The 23,699-nt window shown below is 40.8% G+C and overlaps 2 protein-coding genes across 4 annotated transcripts in view; both read right to left on the minus strand.

The window, feature by feature from the left end:
• The window catches only part of sec24b (SEC24 homolog B, COPII coat complex component), a 28,112-nt gene extending 13,290 nt beyond the window's left edge, over positions 1-14,822 (minus strand). Inside the window, exons 1-8 of one of the 2 annotated variants that reach the window (XM_040010352.1) lie at positions 14,511-14,822; positions 12,266-12,928; positions 11,745-11,906; positions 9,072-9,206; positions 4,271-4,354; positions 3,265-3,428; positions 2,579-2,763; positions 2,180-2,282 (exon numbers count right to left, since the gene is read on the minus strand). In XM_040010352.1, coding sequence (XP_039866286.1) covers positions 2,180-2,282; positions 2,579-2,763; positions 3,265-3,428; positions 4,271-4,354; positions 9,072-9,206; positions 11,745-11,906; positions 12,266-12,928; positions 14,511-14,604 — 1,590 coding nt within the window. In that variant the 5' untranslated portion in view covers positions 14,605-14,822. The remainder of the gene's footprint in view (positions 1-2,179; positions 2,283-2,578; positions 2,764-3,264; positions 3,429-4,270; positions 4,355-9,071; positions 9,207-11,744; positions 11,907-12,265; positions 12,929-14,510) is intronic. The other variant, XM_040010353.1, reaches the window with a different exon arrangement.
• Positions 14,823-18,583: 3,761 nt separating this feature from the next.
• On the minus strand, positions 18,584-23,641 carry LOC120720656 (thiosulfate sulfurtransferase/rhodanese-like domain-containing protein 2). Of its 2 annotated transcripts, none has more exons than XM_040010414.1 (9): positions 23,395-23,641; positions 22,174-22,463; positions 21,929-22,037; positions 21,683-21,802; positions 21,384-21,489; positions 21,045-21,160; positions 20,516-20,674; positions 20,181-20,319; positions 18,584-20,062 (listed from the first exon to the last, which is right to left on the minus strand). In XM_040010414.1, exons 1-9 carry the CDS (start codon positions 23,524-23,526, stop codon positions 19,842-19,844), a joined length of 1,392 nt encoding a protein of 463 aa, XP_039866348.1. In that variant the 5' UTR covers positions 23,527-23,641; the 3' UTR covers positions 18,584-19,841. The 2 variants fall into 2 exon arrangements, with proteins under 2 accessions (XP_039866348.1, XP_039866349.1); XM_040010415.1 differs by having other exon boundaries at positions 19,960-20,073.
• Between the last annotated feature and the right edge of the window lie 58 nt (positions 23,642-23,699).

The raw sequence follows: 23,699 nt of genomic DNA on the forward strand, positions 1-23,699 counted from the left end.
GTCATGCCTCAATTTTTTGGCCTCCACTTTCTTTCTCCATCCCATGACCCTTTCAAAACAATCTTCTATTTATATCTCAGCAGATGGCTGAATAGCACTTTGTTTCCTTTTCTGTGAGCGTGGTTGAAAAAAAAACCAAAAAAACAAAACTGCAGTTCTTTTCTCCTCTTTTTTTTTGGTGTCAATCCATTCTTATGACTTCCGCTGAAGCACCAGAGTCACCCAAAATTTCTCCACCTTTTCCTTAGAACAAAGTCTGTTTATCCTCGGGTACACCTGAAGGCCACAACGGAGGTTTTGGGACTACTTTCTTTCTCTGCAATTTACTAAAAACAGCTAAAAATTATTATCAGATCAAATGCTAACATAACTATAAAATAATTGACATCTATGTTGATAAACAGTTGAGTTGAGCTGCAGTAATTAAATAAAACATGACACTGATAGACAAGATTTTGAAAACTTGTAATTTCACACTTGGGTTGGATCGCAACAGTAATGTGTTACTTTCACAGGCGAAGTAAACACAGATGTCGAGAAAAACGCCTCAGTAGTGAAACCAAAATATCTTAATCACCTCTGTTTGCTGGTTCAGCTGTAAGGTTAAGCAAAAACTAAGAATTTCCACCTCTCTGGGTATTCGAGTAAATGGGTGCCAATGCTGCTGCTGTAGTGCAAAAAATTTAAATGTAGCTTCATTTTTCTTGTGCCATTTTCCATCATGATCAAATACATCCTCCCTTTCTTTCTTCTCATATCTGGATCCATGCAAAGAGACATCAGTCTAAGAAGAGATGCCCAAACCATCCCCGCTTCTCCCACTTCGTCTAGGTGGTGCTTTTCAAAACAGGCAATGAATGTTAATGTTAGAGCGCAGACAGCCTTTGGGGAAAGAACAATTTCTACTAGTTGGTTAGACCATTAAACTAGACGATACCAAAGTATCCTTGGGAGATCAGAGAAGACGAGGGACATGAAGTTCCTCATGATGGGGCATACACCCATATTTGGGCTGCATAAGAAGGGAGGACCTCGATGTAATACAGTCTCCTCAGAGACCACAAACAATGTCACAAGCTGAAGATTTAAATGCATCATAAAGCCTCACTAAACCACCTCCAAGAAGAAAAATTCTTTAAAACTATTCGTTGACAGTCAGGATGCTCTGACGTATCTGACACCAAACTGCAGGCTCACTCCAGACTACACCAAACAGCTCACAGCTGTTTACTGAGACACTGTAGACTTGACTGACTCAGAGGAAACGCCAAATTACATTCAAAATCAGGAAATACTGTGTAGGTGTAGCATATGATTCCAAAAATACATTTTCATAACATATCCTTAAACTATCAGAGTTGCCAAAATTAAAGCTGTAGGCAGAAACTGCAGAGGAGCATGAATGTCTGTTTCACACGTCCACAGGATCCACACACCTCTGCAGTCATCTACTGTAAAAGCAACACAGCCTGGGCAATTCTGAGATATCCTTTTGAAATACACACTCACAAAAACGACGAGCCAACAACTGACGCTCTGTCAAACATTCAGTTATTTAACCGTTAGTCCAGGAAGTCAGTGCCAGCCTGTCTTTCAAGCACTTTCCTATTGTCTGTCACTTCACATCTACTGACACGTCTTCACCTCACAGCTCTATAAATACCCTCCCTTATCTTTCCTGCACCTCTTCATCGTTGTCATTCTGCTCCTCCTGCTGACTGGTCACGAGTGGAAAAAGACAGCTACAAAGGACCCAGATAGTATTTAAACACTATGTTCCACCTTTCTTTAATGTAAAACTGTGTCGACTAATGTGAAATACCTCTGTCAGGGAAAAAACACCCTGCTCTGCACAACATATTTTGCATTTCACAGAATGAATCGATCACACCTGTTTGCTTTAACAAAAAAGTATCAGAATAAAATGACTCTTGATGAAGAAACTCAAACTATTGTCTGCTAAAAGGTACAGCAGCGTTTGTGCCCTAAACAAAGCTTTTGTATGTTCAATAAATAAATAAATAGCAGAACAGCTTCATGCAGTGTTTGAGAAGGCAATGAAAAAAAAAAAAAAAAAGACCACACACTGCTTAAAAACAGAACTAAACATTTGCCGACATCTTAACTCCATAATACCAAAATCTGAGAAAAATGTTCTTTGAGGGGAATTTTGATGTACCTGTAGATCTCTGAAGGGGTGGAGGAGGAGGCCCAGAGGGAGTCTGGCTTTGTTGAGTAAAGCCTGGGTCTGGGGAATGCTGGTCAGAGTACACCTGAATGTCCTGATTTAAAAAAAAAAAAAAAGAAGAAAAAAAAAGACAAACGAATGACAAAATATACTCACAGATAAAAATATACGAAATGAAAAAAGGTTGAAATAATGCAGTAAGAAAACAAAAACCATGAGCTTAGAAGTTGAAAAAAAAAAAAAAACAACAACCCATAATTGTATGCTACTGTTGTACTATTTTAAGAATTTATTTATTTTACTACTCTAAAGTTTCTGTGATACACTGAAAGTAAATGGCTAAATTTAAGGACTCAGCTGCCACTCAAAATTTCCCTACACCAGACTTACTGTGGACTGCAGTTGACTTTCTTAAGGTCGGGGCTGAGGTTGGGTTCTGGAGCTTCCAAAGGTCTGGGGGGCAGCAAGTTTCTCTCCTGCAGCAGGTTGATTGGCCTCAGGGCCTCGACCTCCAGCTCTGGCACACCACTCAGCCCGCCGAGGGCTGCGGACAGCTCAGAGAGACTAGGGAAGGGCTGCAGAGAGGGACGGATGGTTTCCACACCGCGAACAAACAAACAGCTCAGCTTACAGCCAAAATTCATCAGGTGGGCTATTTTATAAAATAATGTCTGTGTAGTGACACCTTAAACATTTATTTATTAAGTCTGACCAGTCAGTCAGTTGTGGATTATGATCAAGTCTAGAAGTCTGGCAAAGTCCAGGGTCAGAATCCTGAACAGGTCTCTGACTCTGTTATAAGCCAGCTCATAAAACTAGAGCCTATCACCAGAATTGGTCAAAGCATAGGTGAAATTTAAAAGCCTACATATGCTTACTTAAAATCTAGTGGGGGCAACAGACAGTCGCTCTAAGTGATGGGTATCAAACGCAGGTTGGGTTTGCCTTTATCCAAACTTTTTACACACGAAAAATTAGACAATTTAATATAAAATCTGAGAAAATAGCCTGAAAAAAACTTTCAAACAATCCATAGATGTGCAAAATATTAATCAACATTCCTGTTGCAGGCTCACCTGTGAGTACTGCTGGTAGTTTGACTGGCCATACAGGTCGTGGGAGGGGGAGGCGTCAGTGTGGGACGCTGGTCCCTGCCGATAACCTGACTGCATGCCAGGGTAACCGTAACTACCGTAGGGCTGAGCCTGGTTGGTCACATTGCTGGATGGTGGCATGGATTCTGGAAAGAGAGACAGTGCAGGAGTACAGTAGTGTGATGTTAAGAAGACAGAACATTTTTAAGGTGTTTTAACATGACCAGAAAAATAAGATCACTGTGTTAATGTTGATTTTAGAATAAGTGCAAAATTATCCCTAAACAACAAAAAAAAGCCTTTTCAAGTAGCATTTGCTGTCTCCATTAGCTTTGGTCAAACTACACAATATTGTTATCAGATTAGATGAATAAAGAGCCATAAGAGATGAGACGGTAGTATAAACATCAGGAACACTGTACCAGTAACAAACTAACAACAATCACATTTAAAGCGTTGTGAATGACACTGCTGTCTTCTGCTTAGAAAAGCTGGGTCGCATCAAAGGGAATATGTGGATTGTCTTAAAGCGCGTTTTTCCTCTCTCTGCTGTGAAAAGTTGTCACTAGATAACAGAAGACCCAAGTCTTTTTTGCCACATCAGCTGTCAGCAAATATAGCTGTGTTAACACTGCAGGAACCTTCCTCAGGGATAAGGAAAAGGATCTAAATTCAGTTCACGGAGAATTATTTTATCCTCTAAGAGTCCCTGCTTAGGAGGCAGCACTTTCTTTATATTCAAGAATATTTTCATCCGGTCATTCTCACATCTGTTTTCCAGCACTGACCTAAGACCCTAAAATTCAGCTTTAACAATTGATTAAGGTTTTATAACAGATTTCATTTTATGTAAATGCCAAGTTATAAAAATATTGTGCACTGTACATATTGTGAAAGAAAAGTTGATTTACAGTTTAGACAAAGCTGTGATTTTACTGAGAGTTGCATGAGGTGCATGAGGTGCAGTCTGTCTGTGATGAACACGTACCTGGATAGCTGCCACCTTCGAGGGAATCGTAGCTGTTGGGCACCGGAGAGGCACTGCCAGTAGAAGAAGAGGATGTGTCACCGCCTGCGAGAGGCAGAGAGGGGAAAAATGAAACTCAAAAGGCATTAAAAACTGTTATTATGAAGGAAAAGACAGCTTGCAAATATTACTCTGTTCAAATAAATAATGGCACAATAAAAAAAATCTAAAGACAAATGAAGTGAAACGGGGAGGAAGGACAGAGTGTTGGGATAAAAATGAAAGACAACATTAAAGTGAATAAAAATCAGATTTTCTGGTTTGGTCGTGCATGGACTCCCTTTGGCCTCACAGAAAGAAAACGAAAGAGAAGAGGCAGACTGAAAGATGGAAAGAAAACATAAAAAGGAAGCACTTAAGTTTTGAGTATATGCAAGTTGCTGTGTGGGGGAGAGGACGTCTGAGGACAGGACATGTGTAGAGAACTGGGGGGGGGGGAAAGAAGATATGGGTGTGTGCGATGGGTACAGAACGAAAGACATTTTCAGCATGTTCAATAAAACCAAACTGTAGTTAGCTACAGGCCATTAGTGAGGACAAACCACTGGAAGCTACAGGGTGGTGCCCTGATCAGAGAAAGGTGGTTTACCAGATGTGGATTAGTCAAGCCTTATCTTTTTTGTAATCTAAAAACCAAAATGAAATAAATTCTTTTTTGGAGAACTTTTATATTAACATCTACCATCCGAATTCAGCTTTCTGACAAAAAGGCTCCCAGTGTCCTCACAAACAGGCGGGTTAGAAAACACATGCCTCAGATTCCTCTGTTCAGCCAGCAAAACTAAAGAAATGCATTAAATTAATAGCAGAGTCATTTATATTTAACACCTGGAACAAGTTTATCACCATCATCAAAACTCTGAACTTGCTTTTTTTCCCCCCCTAGTAACCAAGTTTTTATTCCTTTTTACAATTTCTATATCTTTTCTAAACTTTTCATTTTATTACTGCCCATTTTATTTATTTTGTAGTACAGTACTCATTTAGTTTTATGCCCTTTTTAAAATGTTATCTTGTGACTGACTACTTTTTGTCATAAACTAATCTGTGTTCTCTTAAAGCACTTTGTGACTATGTCAAAGTATCTGGAAAAAAAAAAAATCACTACTACTACTACCATCATCATTTTCAGTTTAACTGTTTCAGTGATCAAACACTAGGCATGCCCAAATCACCCCACCTAGGAAGTGTCCAGGACACATTTTTCCTCAGAGGTCCGTGTCACGGCTCAACTCTGAGCTCCACCCAAATGACCGAGCTTCTCACCCAATCTAGGGAAACTCATTTCTTGTGTTTATGATGTCATTCTTTTCGTCTCTATCCACCGCTCATGGACATAGAGGAGGGTAAGGCTGGCAGCTAACTCGAAAGCTTCACGTTACGTTATTTAAAAAAAAAAAAAAAAAAAAAAAAAAAAAAAAAAAAAAAAAAAGCATGAAGGCTTTTAAAATTATTTTTCAAATCCCTCAGTAGGCTGCCATAACCTTTCAAGAATTAATGCTGCAGTCAAAATAGCGTGTGGATTCATTTAGTGCACTGCAACACTCCCGGTTCAAATCCAACATTGGTTGCATGTTATCCAACTCCATCATATCGCTTTTCTAATTTGCTTCAGTGCCTATGAGGTAAAATATCCACAAAATAATCTTAATAAAAAAAACAACAGCAAGCAAAAGGATCTTTTCGTTTTTGTCTGTTTATTCCTTGCATGTCATGTAATGAATAGGTTTTCCCCAAAGGATTACATGGGCAGTAATATTTGAATGGATCCACTAATCCATGTGTGCCAAAAGGAGGGATCAACAGCAGCAAACCAAGATGTGACAGGCCTCAGGGACAGAGCTCATTGGACAGGGCAAGATCCAATTATCTCAGACTAAATCGGACCAGCAGACTACTGGATTAAGCACTAGGGATGACGAAGACACCAGGAGAGCCAAGCCTTCTCCTCCTCCTTCAAGAAAATGGATACTACCAAGACTATATAGAGCTCATTGTAGCCACTGTTGATTTGCAGTTGATCTTAAAAGTTTTAATACGAGTCCAGTTTGGACTCCACATACATTTATATTCTATTACTGCACCAGTACATGTGTAACTTAATGGTTACTGAGCCGACTAAGGCCTATTTCAAACCAGGACAAACCTTGCATGTATTTGAATACTTGATTCACACTCAGCAGTAAGACTATGACAACAAGTGCATCTTATGTCATTCACTTGAGACAATTTTGGCACGAGTGCTGAGGTGACTCAGCAGCTCGGACAGAGATGACACAGCAACACAAACCAAAGAAACCAAAACGCCGTCCCTGACTCCAGAGACTTAATTAGTGATTAAACAAACAGCCAACTAAGTAACGCCTTAAACTCTAGTCGTGGACAACTTTTGTTATGTGAACAGTTACAAAATAAAGATAAATTGATCAAACATTTTGGCATATAATCAATAAGAAAAACTTGTCGTGTATCTGTATACAGATAACAAAAATGAATGGCCATACACAACTCTGAAATAAAACAGCTGTAAATAAATAAATATTAGGCAATCCATTTGTAAAGTAAGCAAGATTAAAATTCAGAACTACTACTGCTATTACAAATATTAGTGTTGCTGTTGGTTGTGGTTGCCATTAGCTGCGAGGCTGGTTGTTGCTGCTGGTGTTATAGTCGGTTATTTTGGTTGGCGACTGCTGTTGGCTACAGTTGTTGATAGTAGGTGATGGCAGTATTATCTAAATGTGACAGGTGATGAATTGATTCATCCTGATAACATACGTCTGCTGTTAGACTTGTGTTATAAATTAGTTTAATCAAGTTTTGCTTATAATGTTCATTTTTAAATGTATTTAAACTATTTTTCAACTAATAACTTGCAAGCTTTGTCCTACAAAAGTCTAAAATGCACTGGTTGTTTTCTGCTTTACTTGTGACTCTGAACCAATTTTGTTCGGGAAAATATTTTCAATATCATGATTCTGGTAAGCGTGGCTTCCTTGAATCAACAAGTGCTATTTTGCTGCAACAGACAACCTGTAAGACAGCAACACTGTGGGGAATTGATGACAGCACGAGGGATAAACAGAAAGCTAAACCAAGCTCCTCATTTTATTAGGCAGTGCGCTAATGAGTTGTAGCAGTGCTAACAATGCTCTCTTGTGAGAAGCAGGAGAGTCAGCAAACGCATGCATAGACAGCGGGACCTATCGGCAGGGGAGTGGTTATATTTAAACATCTGTTAACCTCTGGCTGATGACACACGTCTCAGAGGATCTTTAAAGCAGAACATCTGAGAGAGACATCACACAGGTGCATGACAACAATCAGTATCATGCTGACCGGACATTTAAATTATTAAATGTAAAATAAGTTATTTCAAAAAAAGTTACACCAAGCATTTTAGCCTTTTTAATACAATGCAAGGTTTTTTAGTACAGTGAGATTCAAGATTCAAGCGTGAGGGTCAATCAGTAGCCCCATGGACCAATAAACTTGTCAAAAAAAAAAATCAAACAGTGTACAAACAGCTAACTTCTCCGTAATAAACCAATGTTTTTTCTCCATGTAAAAACTTCCCCCTGCAAAACAAAACAAAATTACCAGGCATGTAATAAAAAAAAAAAAAAAAAAAAAATTATAATAAACCTATACTGACGTTTAACCTACTCACGCATGAAACACATTTCTGTTCATCAGCAATACTAAAAAGTTACTTCGTAACAGACCCCTTGCATGAACAAAGTATACTGGAGTCATTTTTTTAGTTATTTGCTTCTAAATGATTTAAAAGTCCCAAAACTCACCTGAATTAAATACAAAAACAAATCTAAAACATGCAGTACATAAACCAATCCCCCCTACATCTTAATGCTTTCCCTTTAATAGAGAATGAAAGAAAACTCTTGACATTTACGTTAGAAAATATATTTAAATTCACTTAGATTATTTAAAACCTTCATACCTTTTTCCAATTTTTAAACCCAAAGATATTAGATTATATTAATATTTCCTCTCAATACATTTTTATGTCATAAGTGCTCATCTTACATCTAGGACTCATGACCACATCTAATTCAAACTCATTCCCGAGGCTATCCAGTTTACTATCAAGAGCCGTGAACAGAGTGGAAAGAAAAACACAAAATATTGATTTTTTTTTTCCATCAGCATGGATAACTGCTGATAAGTGGAGGGTCCACTACAGCTGGACGATCACACCCTGAACATTACTGAGAGACAGCAAGAGCGCTGCTGAGAGCTAGACAGCAGGCAAAGAGGACGTCGTCCTGTATATGACAACGAGCACTACTTACCTGCCACCTTTCTGAGGGAAAAAAATTTCATGTTAGCTTTCAGTGATGGAACAACAGAACAGTGTGCACACAGACTGAGGAGATGAAATCAATATTTTGAAAGAGGACTGATGAATGCGAGGGGGGGAAATGTTGCGCGCAGCGAGTGAACTCTGCAAGGCTGGTGACGAGGACCAACAGGGAGAAATATGATTAGCCTATTAGAAAGGAGATGGTGCTGATGATGAGCAGTGAACTGATTACAAGCGTTGGCAGGTAGAGTAGACGTGACAGATGGTAGCCAGACAGGGAAGAGGAAAATGGCGGTTATCAGAAGTGATACCGGATAGGCGGGACAGTGGAGGTGTCTAAAGAGACGTGTACACTTTAGGTTTAAGATTACTAAAAAAATAAGGAGTGGATAAGGTAGTAGCAAAAAGGTTATGGGGGAGGTAAAAGCTAGAGCAGACCTGCTTCCTCATCCTCCTCCTCCTCCTCATCGTCATCATCAGAGCTGGATGATGAGGGGGCTGCTGCTGCTGGGCCTGAGGTGTTGGCAGAGGAAGAGCTAGCGCCACTATTAGCAACATATCCATACTGCATGCCTGTTGGAAGGGGGTGGAGTGGGAAAGGTACATAAGAGAACTGTCAGGATGAGATGCATGTCATCAGACAGGGCTGTGGTAATCAGGCAGCTGGCTTCCAGTCATGTGATACGTGTTTAAGCAAAGAACAGAGTTGCTGATGGCTGGCCGCATATTTTGTCAGGAAAAACAATTAATACTACACACAGGAAAATAGGTCAGGATGATAAAAATTTAAAGCCAATGATTACAAAGGTGGAAGTCAAAGAAGGAATTTTGTTTAGATGGAATTTAACATCTACATTTAGCCTTTCTCCACCGGAGGAACCAGCATCCAAATTATGGCCTCATCGAACTGTTTTCAGGGGAGTTTTTTAGGGTTTTGGTTAGATAATGTAAACAGTTTTGATGCATTAGAGACAGACATAAGTGAAACTACTACGCAGTTGGACATATTTGACTGACCATCCAGGAATAGAGCAGGAAACTGTCTGGTGAATTCACAGTTCCCAATAGTGAGAAATGCATCTGTTGCTGCATGCAGCAGCAGGAGAGAAAGGTCAACCTTGGACAATGTCCAAATTACAGAAGTCTGAATAGTCTAAAAGGCAGAAAATAGTCAAAACTGAGTGCAGTTTTTGACTATTTTCTGAAACGAAACATTAAGCCATCAAAACACTGTGTGTGTGTGTGTGTGTGTGTGTGTGTGTGTGTGTGTGTGTGTATTTAAAAGCAATATGAAACTGTTAAATTCATTCACTGATGATCAAACTTAATGTTGTTAAAATGTGTGACTGCTTGTGAGGTGTATAATACTGCACAAATGCAATGTTTGATTAGTTAGCAGAAACGCTCATTTTTCCATTAAGTACCATCTGTTTTAGACCAAGTGTTTACCTTTCACCTCGTTCATTTACTCGTATTAATCTTTTGAACTATCAGGTTACCGTCTGATGCTGTACTTTAATAAAATAGGAATAATTTGTTTAACAGAATAATATTTCTGATATGATCAAGGAAAGGTCTTTTAAACGTCTAGTCGACTGGTCACCCCCATCCTTCATCTTCAATTGTTTCACCTGACACTGTCCTTGGTTCATGTGTGACAACAGCTCAAGTCTCTCTGTGGATCTTGAGTTCACCTACACTGCACTGGAAGCAGAGAGAAAGGGCTGATGATTAGGGGAAACTTCCAGTAAAGGTTCACACCACATTGTGCTTGCCCAAAGTTCCTTCAGTGGAAGAATGTCTACTTTGAAATTAACGAGTCCCTAGAAATTTAAAACTTAAAAAAAACGCAACTAGGCGTCACAGTTCAGGGCAGAAAGTAAACTTGCAGGGGTAAAGGCACATTCAAGCCAATTAAAAACAACTGAACCTTCGTCAAAAGTTAGCTTGATGCTTGCTGTATTGCTAAAGCCTTTCCGCTACAATGTTCTCATAGAATCCATCGACAACTGGAGAGCATTTCCTTTGCCTTAATGTATTCCATGGTCTAACTGTGTGCTTTCATTTTAAAATCTCAAGCAGGTAAGATGATGCCGTAATTTTGCCAGAGGTTGTAACTGACCACAAAAGCGTGCAATCAAAAATATGTACTCGTTTTAATACCAGTTAACTGGTTGAAAACCAAAAATAAAACATGTCTCCATTGACTTTCTCAAACGAGAAAGCAACTCTTTGAAATGCTGTGTATTTGGTCTAAATGCATTGTAAATCTTTAAACATGGCTCAGTTGAAAAAGTGTTTGGATCAAAATTATATCAATTTATTCTGTCGAAGTAAGAGTCAAATTTTTGCAACCCAAATCAACATTACAGGAAAGAGTCTAATTATCCTGACCAGCCACTTAAAGTTAAGAGTGAAAAACATTCACAGGAAAAATAAACCAGCAGCACGTTGCTAAAAGCAAACCTGAAACCCCCAAATTTGTATACAGACCCACACCTGCACATCGGAAAGCGTGTGTGTGTTTGCAGCTAATTATGTGTGCTATATTCCCAAAGTGCAGCTGTAACCCATTCACGTGCAGTGTGCATCTAAACAAGCTGCATCAGAAGACACAAAAACAGTCACTATAGTACAGGAAAAAACCAAGATAAGAATGTTGTTCAAACATCGAATGCAGCAGGTGGAGAAAATAGGTCTCCAATCATAAAAAAAAAAAAAACCCAAAACATTTTAAAGAACACAGTTTTAATGTAAGGTACACAGTGTGGTGCTTCTTCTCCGAGCAGCGAAAAAATAAACAGGAAACTGATTTCATGCAGACTTTCAAACTACAAAACGCTTTCATCTTATTTTTTGGCAGGTTATCTGCACAGGCACAGATTTTCAGTTTTCAGCTTCCACACATACCATATTTTTCGGAACATAAGGCGCACTGTCGATGAGCTGGTCTGTTTTCATACATAAGGCACACCGGATTATAAGGCACACTGTCGATTTTTGAGAAAATTAAAGGATTTTAAGTGCGCCTTATAGTGCGAAAAATATGGTACACAAACATAAAAATCTTCATGTTTACAATACATAATGAAGATTTACTCTCATTCTTACCTTGACGGTGGCCCGGTGAGGAATGGACTGAAGCGGAAGGGGTTCCTGAGGGTGGTCCGTCTGCCTCAGCACCACCACTGCTTTGAGTGACCCCACCATAGGAGTTGTAGCTCAGAGAAGCCTGATTGGTTTGGCTGTAGTGGGAATGGACTGCGTTTTGGGCTGCAGTGGAAAAAAAACACAAACAGCCACTGAAACAGCACAAGGACAGTGCTTTCTAAGGATACTGAGGGATAGCTTTGGGTTCAAAAATGCAAACATGTTAATTTATTCCCTTCTTTAAACATAAAAATGCATACAATGCACAAACAGTCAAAATATGCTTTATTTTGGAAACTTACAGCAACAAAAAAACTATGCAGAAAAAATTTAATTTGCCCACCAAACACTGACAAAAAAAACACAAAGCATTTTCCGCCAACATCCACCAGATTTTCTTAGCCTATAAAACTCCACCTGCATTTTCAGAGAATTCACAATTGCAGAGTCTAGCAGCATTAAAGTGTGACTTCACTGGGTACCTGTGCTTCCTTGACCATTCACTGTTGGTGCCACTTGGCTGGGAGGAGCCATGCCATACCCAGAATGCCCTGATGCTGAGGAGGCTGGAGGCTCAGCACCGTACTGATGTAAAGGTGCGCCCATCTGGGTGGTGCTCTGGGAGGAACTCAGAGTGCCATACTGGCTGCTTCCTGGAGCAGACGGGTATGAAACAATGGGGTAGAGAGGACCTCCAGGCCCACTCGCCGCCATTGGGACCAAACTGGGTTGTTGTTGCTGCTGCTGAGACTGCTGTGCTGGAGAAGCATGGTATGACTGTGGTCCATAGTAGGATGCCGGAGTGGTGTAGGGTGGATGCTGCTGCTGGAATGGCTGTAGGTTGTACTGGGCATTTGACGGTGGAGGTGCTGAAGAAGGATGTGTGGCATATGGCTGAGAAGGAGGGGCAGAGCTCAGTGGAGCACTGTAAGGTGCTACATGATGCTGAGGGAGGTGGTGCTGTTGCAGCTGCTGTGGATGGTTGTTCTGGTAGTAGTTAGCACTGTGGGCACTGTTCGTGATGGGTGCTTTGCTGGAAACTGGGGTAGCTTGGGACGGGATGGTGGGGTAGCTCTGTTGCTGTTGAGCTGGAGCTCCATAGTAGCCTGTAATTGGATACATGGAAGGGTAGCTCTGTACCGGACCTGGAAGGAGGCGGGGCAAGATAGTAAAGCACATGGTTAATAAGCATAAATGTCGACTCTCACTATTATACTCCAATTACAGAGTAAAAATAAACAGAAACAAGAACAACTCCATTTAAGTTTTTAAGTTTTAGAGTTCTTCTTGCAGAGTGAAACATTTCCAATTTGCTCACCAGGCAGCGCTTTTTAAAATATTGACATCTGGCTCAGGATCATACTTTTATTTTGAAGGGCCAACTAGAACAGGATTGTGTGGTTTTAATGTCACAAAACACCATTTTAGATCTTAAGCCTCCCAGAAAGTTGGCATTTCAAAGACAAGGCACAAGAGTCAACTACAAGACCACGAGGATTCTAACTTCTCTCTGACATTTGTTTTCAATGGCTAAAAAGGTTTGGGGCACCAAACCCCTGAACTTCCACAATCACAGTTTGAACGAATATAGGGAATATCTCAGAAACACAAAACTACTGAATTATCTCCCTCTGTAGTAATTTAACAAATTAAAGTGTGGGCTCTAGAAAGAAAGACAGCTTCCAGAACTGCACCTCACATTCATATTTAGCTACAGAATGAATGCATTCTCACACATTTTTGAACATTCAACTTTAAAGACGACTAAAATGTAAAAAACATAAAAATAAAAAATAGAAATGATCTCTAAGAACACGCCCATTGTCCCCACCATCTTTAATACATAAATACACATGCAAAAATAGAATTAAGCTCTATTATCTCTATTTAAAAATGCAGTATAAAGCCTACGACATACCTCCACACACACTTTTCCAATATGCAAAATGAATATTGGCTAATGTCTACTTCATAGCTACGACAAATTAGAAATAATGGACCACAAAGTACAAAACACGCTTTATTTTGAGCCAAACTGCAGCCTGATTTTAAGATTTTATCCCCTCTTATTTGTTTACTTAAGAAGGAAATGAGTTGGTTGTATTCCTTCTCTTTTGAGATAAATATTTTTGCGAAGCTCTGTCCTGAAAACTGAACCATTTATTAGAGACGATTGTCTTTCCTACTTTACCCCCCACAAATTAGTTTGTTCACATGTGTTTAGATATTCTTGTGAAGCTTAATACACGTGCACGAATATATGTTAAATATGAAAATCTGATCACAGGTTATCATTTACTGCAAACACGCTTGAGCAGCCTTCCTTGAAAGGCTAACTCTCAGTTGAAATAAGCAGCCTTCTATTAATAGAAAGTAAATTGTTTTAACGCAACTTCTATTAAGTCGTTAGTTATTGGAGATTTAATAAAAACAAGAGGCTATGGAGAGGTGGTGCGCAATCTGTCAAACAGCTATTTTCATGCTAACAGTTAGCTACCGTTACCATCCGTTTTCAATACCCACATTAGCTTTTAAGTTAGCTACCTTTAGCAAGTGCTTAGCTTCAGCTAAAATCATCACAGTCTTTTAATAATTCATGCCCATAATTTACAGCTAATGCCAGCATCGCGACTGACAGTAAATGACAGTTCCAGTGTATAAAATGCAAAAAGTAAAGCGAAGGACCAACAAATAGCCCGCCAATGGGGTGTTAGCATGCTAACGAACCATTCTGATAGGGTGGCGCTGCTCCGCCGTTCGCCGCAGAGTTCTGGCTGTAGCTGACGGAGCTGTTCAGGTTAGTGAAACCGGGCGCAGACATCGCTCGGTCTTCCCGTCCTTATGCCCGCGAACACACAGCTGACCGAATATACATGAGCGTCACTTTCTCGGACCCAGCCTTCCCCGAGAGAAGCGATTCAGAGGCTGCTACTGCTCAGAAGAGACCCGGGCAGCCTGGCCAGGTCCGTTCGGCTGAAAGCTGAAGCCTCCAGTCGGGATGTTGAGGAGCTTAGCAGCCTCCAGGATGTTGTCCTCTCGCTCCCTCTGGTGGAGTTTCATTTTGCATGTTTCGTTTTCTATAATGTGCACTTTTGTTCTACAAGTATCTTGGCAAATAAAGTACACATGCTTTAATTTCTGTATAAACAGCTATTTTCCGACTGCTGTTCCTTCTCTTTTTGATGGATACCTCCACACATGTTAGTAATCTCACATACACCTTCAACAGTTATTTACAAATAAATACCTGAAACATGTTAACACCTGCAACCAGACTGGTCTCATCTCTATATTCTGTGTTTTTCTCTTCCTTAACGTCTGTCAACACTACCCCTGTATATCTGTAAAAAAAAATGTCTTGCTGCTGCAGTATCTCCCTATTCTCTGCTAGTGTACTTTCTCTTCCCCTTTGTTTTTTGGGGTTTTTTTTGGGGGGGGGGGGGGGGGGGGGTTGCGCCTGTCCCACTTGGTTCTTTAGCCATCATAACTGTTGTCTGATGCCATTGTGGCAGGATGAATGTTATTCCTCAGTTCAACCCACTTTCGGTCTGGCGCATTAGGGGGGCGCTAGTATAAATAGTGGCCATTTGAGCAGTCCTGGATCGCTTACCTGTGATCTCCTTTTTGGTCACCTGGCTGACTTCCCTTGGGGTTTATTAACCCCGATTCTTTTGTCCCCGTGATAGAACAGAGAAAACAGACTCATAGTGTGTTAAAACATTTATATTTCTTTTTATTCAATCATCTTCCGGAAGAGAGAGACCCCTGCACAGCCCAAACGCCAGTTGCAAGAGCTCTAACATTTTTAGCTCCACATATGTCTTATATGGTGTTATTTCTGTACTTTGCACGTCACACAGTTTCAAACATTGCTTATATGGCAAAGTTCCTCTTTTCTGTGTCTTATCTATTAATATGCCTGTGCACTAAAACTCCCTGTTTTTCAGTCTGGCTGAGCACTTAGTTTGTGAGTCAAAAGTGGCCTTGCTCTACAAGCCTTCATTATTAAAGTACATAAAACAATATAATAGGAAAATAAGGATACTAAGGATATTGATTTCATGACAGGTTGCAGAGATCATTTGCGGGTTACCCTTCTGAAGCCTCCATCGCGGCTGGTAGGTGTTTACTCATTGTAGTGTGTAATTTACCTTACTTGGTGGTAAACAGATGTTGTTTTTAGGTCGTAGCTGTAGAAGCCTCCTATGAGCCACTCTGCTCATGTTTCATGACGCGGTTTACTCGGTAATTCAATTTTGTTACGATCTCTGCCTTTTATTGTTCTTTTATACTTATTATGCTTTGCAGGAAGTGTGGGCCTTAGTTTTACGCAACGCTACGCTACGTGAAGTGCTGCTGCTTTGCTTTTACTGTCTGTTCCTGTTGCGAGGTTTTCTTTTCCTACTGCTGCCAGCCTTTAAAGTGGACAACGGCCATATGCATGCTACGCGAGTCGGCTGGCGTGCATATTGATTGGAAGAGTAACTTATAGTCGGGCAGACGGCAAGTTGGAGCAATACCAATTCCGTCTGCCCCATATTTTAAAGTTTTATTTAGGCTGTATGTTTGTTCTTTTTTCCGTCGTTTGATTTGTAGTTTGGGTTTTTGTTACGCCACTGGTGGGAGGCCTTTTTTCTAGATGCGGATCACCAGTGTGTTCCTGCAGTTGGGCTATCCCCAGCGTGTGAATATTAGTTTTGTTGTAATATATTAAAATTTTCTTTGTTTCTTTTATTCAGATGCGGAGTGCCGACGTGGAGGAGACTATGGGTGCCTTGGTGGTGGGATCCTTTGAGTGTACACCAGTGGCGGCTGGCCCATAGGGGGCGCTCGGGCTCCGCCCCCCCAAATGTGGAGGAGTAAAAATATATATTTTTAAAAAATTCATCAATGATAGTTTTACTATGTGTGTGCCCATATACAGCCAGGCGTATTTTAACATTTTCACCAGCTGACTCATTAAAGTTCAACCAACAAACGGTGTTTTTCTTCTTCTTGATATGCAGCGAAATAGCCTATCATTAAATGGTTGCCAGGGGAAAATAATAAATATTTGACCTATCAGCGTCGCTGAATTAAATGGTTTGGGGGCGCTTAAAATTGCGCCCCTGCAGAAAACGCGCGAAGATTTGTACACTGTACACACCTGCCTTTCTTAGTTTATTAGTGTGAGTGTGTGTTTTATCATTGAACCTCGTCTCTGTACTGAGTATAACAAACCTAACTGCCTTCTTGGTGATTAGTGTTACTTCCAGTATTCTCTGGGTGAAATTCCCAGGGTGGCGTTGTCTTTTAAACTGTGAAGAGTATTTACTTTATTCTCACCTCGTGCTGCTACACCAACAAAGATATCTAACGGGTTTACTTTGCCAAGTGGATCATCACGGCTTTGCCGTATTGGTCCGTTCGATCGACCTTTGTTGTTATTATTTATTTATTAATTTATTTTTTCAGCTGTTACAGACAAGAGAGACATGGCTGGGGGATGGAAAAGGGAGGGAAAAAAGATGAAAGAACAGAAAAATAAAGGGGAAGGGGGACAGTGAGAAAGAAGGGCACTTAAACAGAAAGAAAATCTCCCCGGATCACCTGTTGAGAGAGGAAAAAAAGAGAAAACAAGCAACAACAAAAAAAAGAGAGCCGCATAATAAACACAACACCATTGCATTCATCTAGCTAAGTGTAAATAAAATTAAATACTAAATACTGAATGTTGTTGTGCAGCACGCAGGACCGACAGCGCACAATGTGATTTGAGGTAGCAGCCAAGAAAGGTGTGGTTTGTGTCCATGAATAGAGAACACCCGTGTGCACACCGACCGAGCCACGGGCGCCAGGCCCCGCCAAGCAGCCACTGGGAGTGAGCCGATACATACCTGAGCGCCCAGCCCCTTACATTTACATAAAAAAAAAACTACCAACGCACCGACGCCTGAGGGCATCAACCACCGGCAGGGAGTATGGTGAGGGGAGATAGGCCTCCACACTTTGGAGGGCCTGAAATGTTCCCAGAGAGGTGGAGTCTAAGACCTGACCTGACAATATAGACACAAACGTGCATTCCCACCCTCATGCACGCATATACAAATACTCAGCACTTACCCAACGTAAAGACAGACACAAATGGACACTGTACACACACAATCACCCCCCCCCCCCCCAAACATACTCTATACCCCAGGTCCAGGTACCCTCACCCCCAGAGGGAAACCGCACCAAGACTCAGGAGATGTTACCCTTTCCCCGGGGTTTGAGGCAAGCAGACCGCCCCCGGCTCCGCAGCAGCAGGGAGGCTCCGCATCCCAGACCCCAAACGGACAGCCAGCACCTCCTTCCAGCCCCTCCGCCCCGATGGCTAACAGAGAACGGGGGTGTGTGAAGACCCCATACCTCCCTCCTCCCGCTCATGCACAGTGTTGTTCTAAAGTGCATTTAAAACACGGGAGGGCATGGTGCTTCCTGCCAGAGAGCAGCAGGTGTCAGCACGGCCCCTCCCGAGAACCCTCAGTGTCTACATGCATTTAAAATTGAGAGATGGGCACCGGCACCAGAGGTGAGGTTGAATACACAGACCGTCCTTCCTCTTCCCCCTTGAGAAACACGTCAACACCTGCAACCAAACTGTTCTCATCTCTTTATACTGTCTTATCTTCTTCCTTAATGTCTGTCAACACTACCCCTGTATATCTTTTTAAAAATGTCTTCACACTTTGACCTTGAAAGTTAGACTCTTAATTAAAGACACTTTTTGTCATTTCCCACTGTAGAATCGAACACTTTCACCACCAGGGGATGTGTTGAGATATTTTGGATGTCAACTTGTTTGAAATTTCTCTTTGTTTCTCAGCATTTCTTCAACAGACTTTGTCTTTTGCAGAATAGCATTATAAGAACATGCTCTTACATGCCTGACCACCTTCTGGTAGATATTAGTATTACACAGCACAAAAGCATAGTCTCAGATCATCTCCAGCTTGGGGTTTTGGAGAGAAATTTATACTGTAGTGGATGTTTCTGCATATCCTGCTGATGGTTTTAGTTTATTTTTGGAAAGGAATGATAGTGTAACCACACATGCTATGTCTCCTTGCACAGTCTTGAGAGTGTAGATACATCCTGTTCCAGTCTTGAGATACTGGGCCTTTATAGAGAGGAGAGTTGAACAGGTCCACATACAGGCATATACCCAGTAGAATCGATATCTGCTCCTTAGTCTGAGTAGGAACAGGGTGAAGAATACCTCCTCCATCTGCCTATTAATTTGCATGTCTCTGACCAAATTGTTAGAAAACAAAACATTCCCCAAGCATCAATTGGGCCCAGCCTCCTTTAATGAGACATGTCCTCACAGCCCAGCCCTGTGCAGCTTGACTAGCCTACCAGAACAGGCAGGTACCCCACTCCTTCATGTCTGTCACATCACGTTTTCTTAAAAGCTTTATTTTAGTTACTGCTTTCATTTACTGCTTCTGTTGCTGTAACTTTCATGCTATGACCTGCTAAACCTATTATGTAACTGCATACTTTGGCGCTGTTTTTGACATGCATCTATTATTACATATGTTAAAGGGACATTCTGCCACGAGGCAAACAGATGCACTACTGCTTGTGGTTTCTTTAAACAACACCTGCAGTCTCAGTGAGCTACACTAGCCAGAGTTTGCAGAGTTTGGAAAGCAAACGTGCATAGATCCTAGTAATGCATGCATATCTTGGCTACACACGGAGCACTAAATAATGATGCATCTGTTTGTTAAACAGCTTGAAAACACAAGAGACAAAATATATGTCACAGTTTAAAAGTACGAAACAGAAACATTTATACATACAATAAGTTGAAGTTGAGCTTTCATTAGTGACAAAATGTTCACAATATTCACATGATAAAAACAGATTCAGCAGATATTTTCTTCAATTTCTTCAATAGATTTTCATTAGTTAAAATGTATCTGACTTAATTTCCCACATACATAAGTATAAAAATTCCTATTTTGAAAATCTGTCACACACATTTTACACTATGTTTATGTTATTTTTAAGCACTGAAATCTGATCATTTTACACATCCTGAGGGATTCTGGGGCGTACGTCAGTGCACTCGCACTCCTCTTTGTGATGTGAGGTCTCCTCGGACTGAGCCTGACCTTTGGTCCGACATGTGGGGCAGCAAGCGGTGTGGCCGTCCTGTCTGCAGCTTGGACAGGACAGAACCAGCTGGCAGCAGTACTGGGTGGAGCAGAGCTTGTACTGGTCCCACGGATGGCCGCAGTACCTGCAATCTAAACAGAGTCTGTTATTTTATTTAAAAAATACATGTATATTAAGAGAATATTAGAGCTTATGGATGCTTTCTGGTACTTCTAACATGCAGAGAATGGGCTCTGTTTACACACTAACCTGAGATGATGTCACTGTTTGAGGAGATGGCGTAGCGTTCATCAAACACAAAAAGCTTTCCACGATAGAACCCCTCGGGGAAACGCTCCAGGTACTTATGAATTCCACCTTTCAGCTGGTAAACCTCCTTACACACATCCTGGTACCAGATTTAAGAGATAAATATGAACAAGAACTTAAAATATTTGATGCAAACATTTCAGAAATATGCATTTCTCAATACCTAAACTACTAGTACAAGGCTCCCCCTTGTGGAGAATCAGCAACCTGCAACAAGTGAGCGAGTGAACCCAGCTCCACTAAAAGCTTTCCAGACTGATGACTGAACAGCTTACTTTGGAGCGGAGGTAGGCGGAGCCACGCTCACAGCGGATCCCTCCTGTGCAGTACATCAGAACCTTCTTGTCTCTGAACAGCTCAAGGTTCTGGTCCACGTAGTCTGGGAAGTAGCTGAACTTACGGATATTTGGCGCCAGGCACTGAGTGAACTGCCCCTGAAGGCAAAAAAACCCAGCAATTATTAACTGTTACAGCCTTTGCACATTACTCTCTAATAGCACAACCTCAGTACCGCTGCTTCTGGCTAAAATATTGAGGCTTATGAAATTGATCCCAGTCATGCTTTTCTGTTTGGATACAGACTCATTATTTCCAGCTACAAATATCAGTGTTCTGCCCATCCTTACTATTTGCTCACGGTAGCTTGTGTAGATGGTGCACCACAAAAAACTTAAATTACAACATAAATCTCTGGGCATGTCACAAGTATGCCAAGATCATACATTACCCTGAAACCACCAAAATGATCAGATTACAGTTGAATGAAGTCAACAATCTCCTAAAGAAAACAAATTTACTACTCACAATTTTACTCTCATAATAGTTGCGGCAGTCCAGGAGGACCGTGTCATTGCATGAATCTCCTTTAGTCAGAAGAGCCTCCACTTCTTTATGAAACTCGTCGGGCTCCAGATGAACTCCTGAGAGGCAAAACAGACACATACCTGACATTATATACAAGCACAGCATAGAGTTTCTCATCAGCTGGTACAAGAGCACAGCTATGGCTGCAGAGCAGCAATCAAAGCAGACATTTTGCACCTTATTATGATAATAAAGGCAATGATATTAGTAAATCAGCTACAGGTGTCACTTACATTATTAATAATTTCTGTAGGCTTACAGTGTCAGTACAAATAGTACCTGCCAGCTGGTAAGATATAAGATCTGGGTCCACTCCCATTGGGACAATCTCCTTGTAGACCCCAACCTTCAACTCTGTAAAACACTCTGCGCCACCGTCACTGGTCTGAACAAACCCACAAAAACAGCACCATTAATATTCAAAGATTAACAAAAATAAATTAATAACTGCTTAAAGTCTGATTATGGACAAACCACACCCTGATGGAGCCTATAACAGAGTCCTATGATCCTATGAAGCAATATTAAGAGGGGGAGGTGACACTAGTATATAAAATTTCCCTTTATCTGATTCTGACCTTAAAATCCTCCTCAGCCATCTCGAACAGCAGATGTGAACGCATTGCTTCTATGTAAATGTCAGTGGCCAAGTTTGTGCCACCAACTGTTCCGTTGATGCCTTCAGTCGCCACCCTCACCTGAAGAAAAAGATCAACACATATTTTAATGGCACGGTTTCACTGAAATTAAGAGAAAAGCCTTTTTTCTTTGCTCTTTCATAGAAGTGTTCCTCAACCCAAGACTGGATGGGACAATTCATTCACCTTGCCCGTTAAGTGGAGCTTCTCACACAGAGCTTTCTGCCAAGCACAGATGACATGTGGCTCCTCGACGCGACAGTAGTGATAGTAAAGCAGAACCCTGCCTGGACCGCTGATGGAGAACGAGAGAACAAAGAACAAAAATAAAACATCAAATTCAAAAATTAAAACGGGACACATTAATAATCTACATATATAGATTAGAAATATAGAATATAGTGAAATAACTGTATTGAGATTGTCTTTACTTTTTAAGTTGCTCCTCAGAGATGTGGCTGATATCGGGAATCCACACAGAGACGTCCACCGTTTCTCCACTGTGCTCATTCACCTGCGCTGCTTCGGGCTCTTCTTCCAGTTGGCTAAACAAATGCTCATACTCGTCCTGTGCGAGCTGCTGTATTTCAGCATTGTGCACTCTGGCCACGTGTTTGTGAATGGCGGCGTGCTCGATGAACGTCTGGCCGCAGCAGCACCACAAAGGGCTTCCTTCCTCGTGACTACCGTCCTTCTTGGATGCCACAAAGGCAGCAAATGACTGAGGGGATAACATAAAAAACAATTAAAGAGTTAAATCTTTAACATGGTCAAACAGATGTTTAAGATTATAAGACAGTGGCTGTGTGATCGTATGCCACAGTTTGGTGCATATGTTGCCCAATATGCGATAATATTGAAATTTGTCCAGAGTAGTTTAGAAACTGTATCCGTTTCTAAAATAAATGACTCAAAAGTTGGTAAATAATGACCCTTCCTTCTTAACAATATATTACTATTGTATTATTATATATCAATTAGTGTGGGCCGAATAGCCTATCCGTACATTGAAGGTAGGTGCACACCCATCTTCCTAAGACGTTGGGAGCATATCAAGTACAAGGGTGGGGGGGTGGGAAGAAACTTACTCAAAAAGTACTTCCCCATAACCTTCTGTAAGACTGTGACCAGCCAATGTGGCCAAGAATAAGGGGGGGACATATGACCGAATTTTTAAATCTGTAGCCAGCCTCCGCGTAATTCAACAACAACAACAAAAGTGATAATATGGAACATATAGTGTTTTAGGAAGACACCATGCTATCCCAGCACACAGTAGAACCACTGATTAAAATCACGATGCAAACAATCAGACGTTTTTTTTAAAATATGTTGAAATTGTAACTGTCACCAATGGTGTTTGCAATTTGAAGTTTTTTTTCATGAGTGTGCTCAAATGTGTATGTATTTTCAGATTTTAAATAGAAAATACAGATTACAGATCAGATTCATTTACGATGCTTAGAGAGGCCAGGGACAATTTAAGGCTTTTATCTTTCTTAGATTTTGAGATATTAATGTTCAAACATTGCCTCAGACTTCAATGTGCGAAAAACAAAATTAAATATCTTGAAATTTCACAATAATCGTTATATATGTCCAACAATTGAACCATAAAACAGGGATTCCAGTCAGTGTGTCCTGATGCTCACCTTTCTCCTGCAGAAGCTGTAGTATCTCCTTTGTGGGGCAGAAAGTTGCTTCTCCTGTTTGAATCCATTACAAATTGAAGAGTCAACCTCCCAGTTTATAAACTCTGAGCAGGGTGTATCATCCGCCGCCATTGTGTTTTTAAAAGAGCTTTTAAAACAGTTGGCGACTAACCCGTCTCACCAGAATTAAAGATAAATTCTAACATATTATTTTAAGGAAACAAACAAACACATCCTCCAAACGTGCACCGGAAAACTCAGCACAAAACTCCGGACACCAAAGACGGGTGCACTTTCCGGGTTAG

Source organism: Simochromis diagramma, unplaced genomic scaffold, assembly GCF_900408965.1.
Source record: "Simochromis diagramma unplaced genomic scaffold, fSimDia1.1 OVJJ01000585.1, whole genome shotgun sequence".
Lineage (NCBI taxonomy): Eukaryota > Metazoa > Chordata > Actinopteri > Cichliformes > Cichlidae > Simochromis > Simochromis diagramma.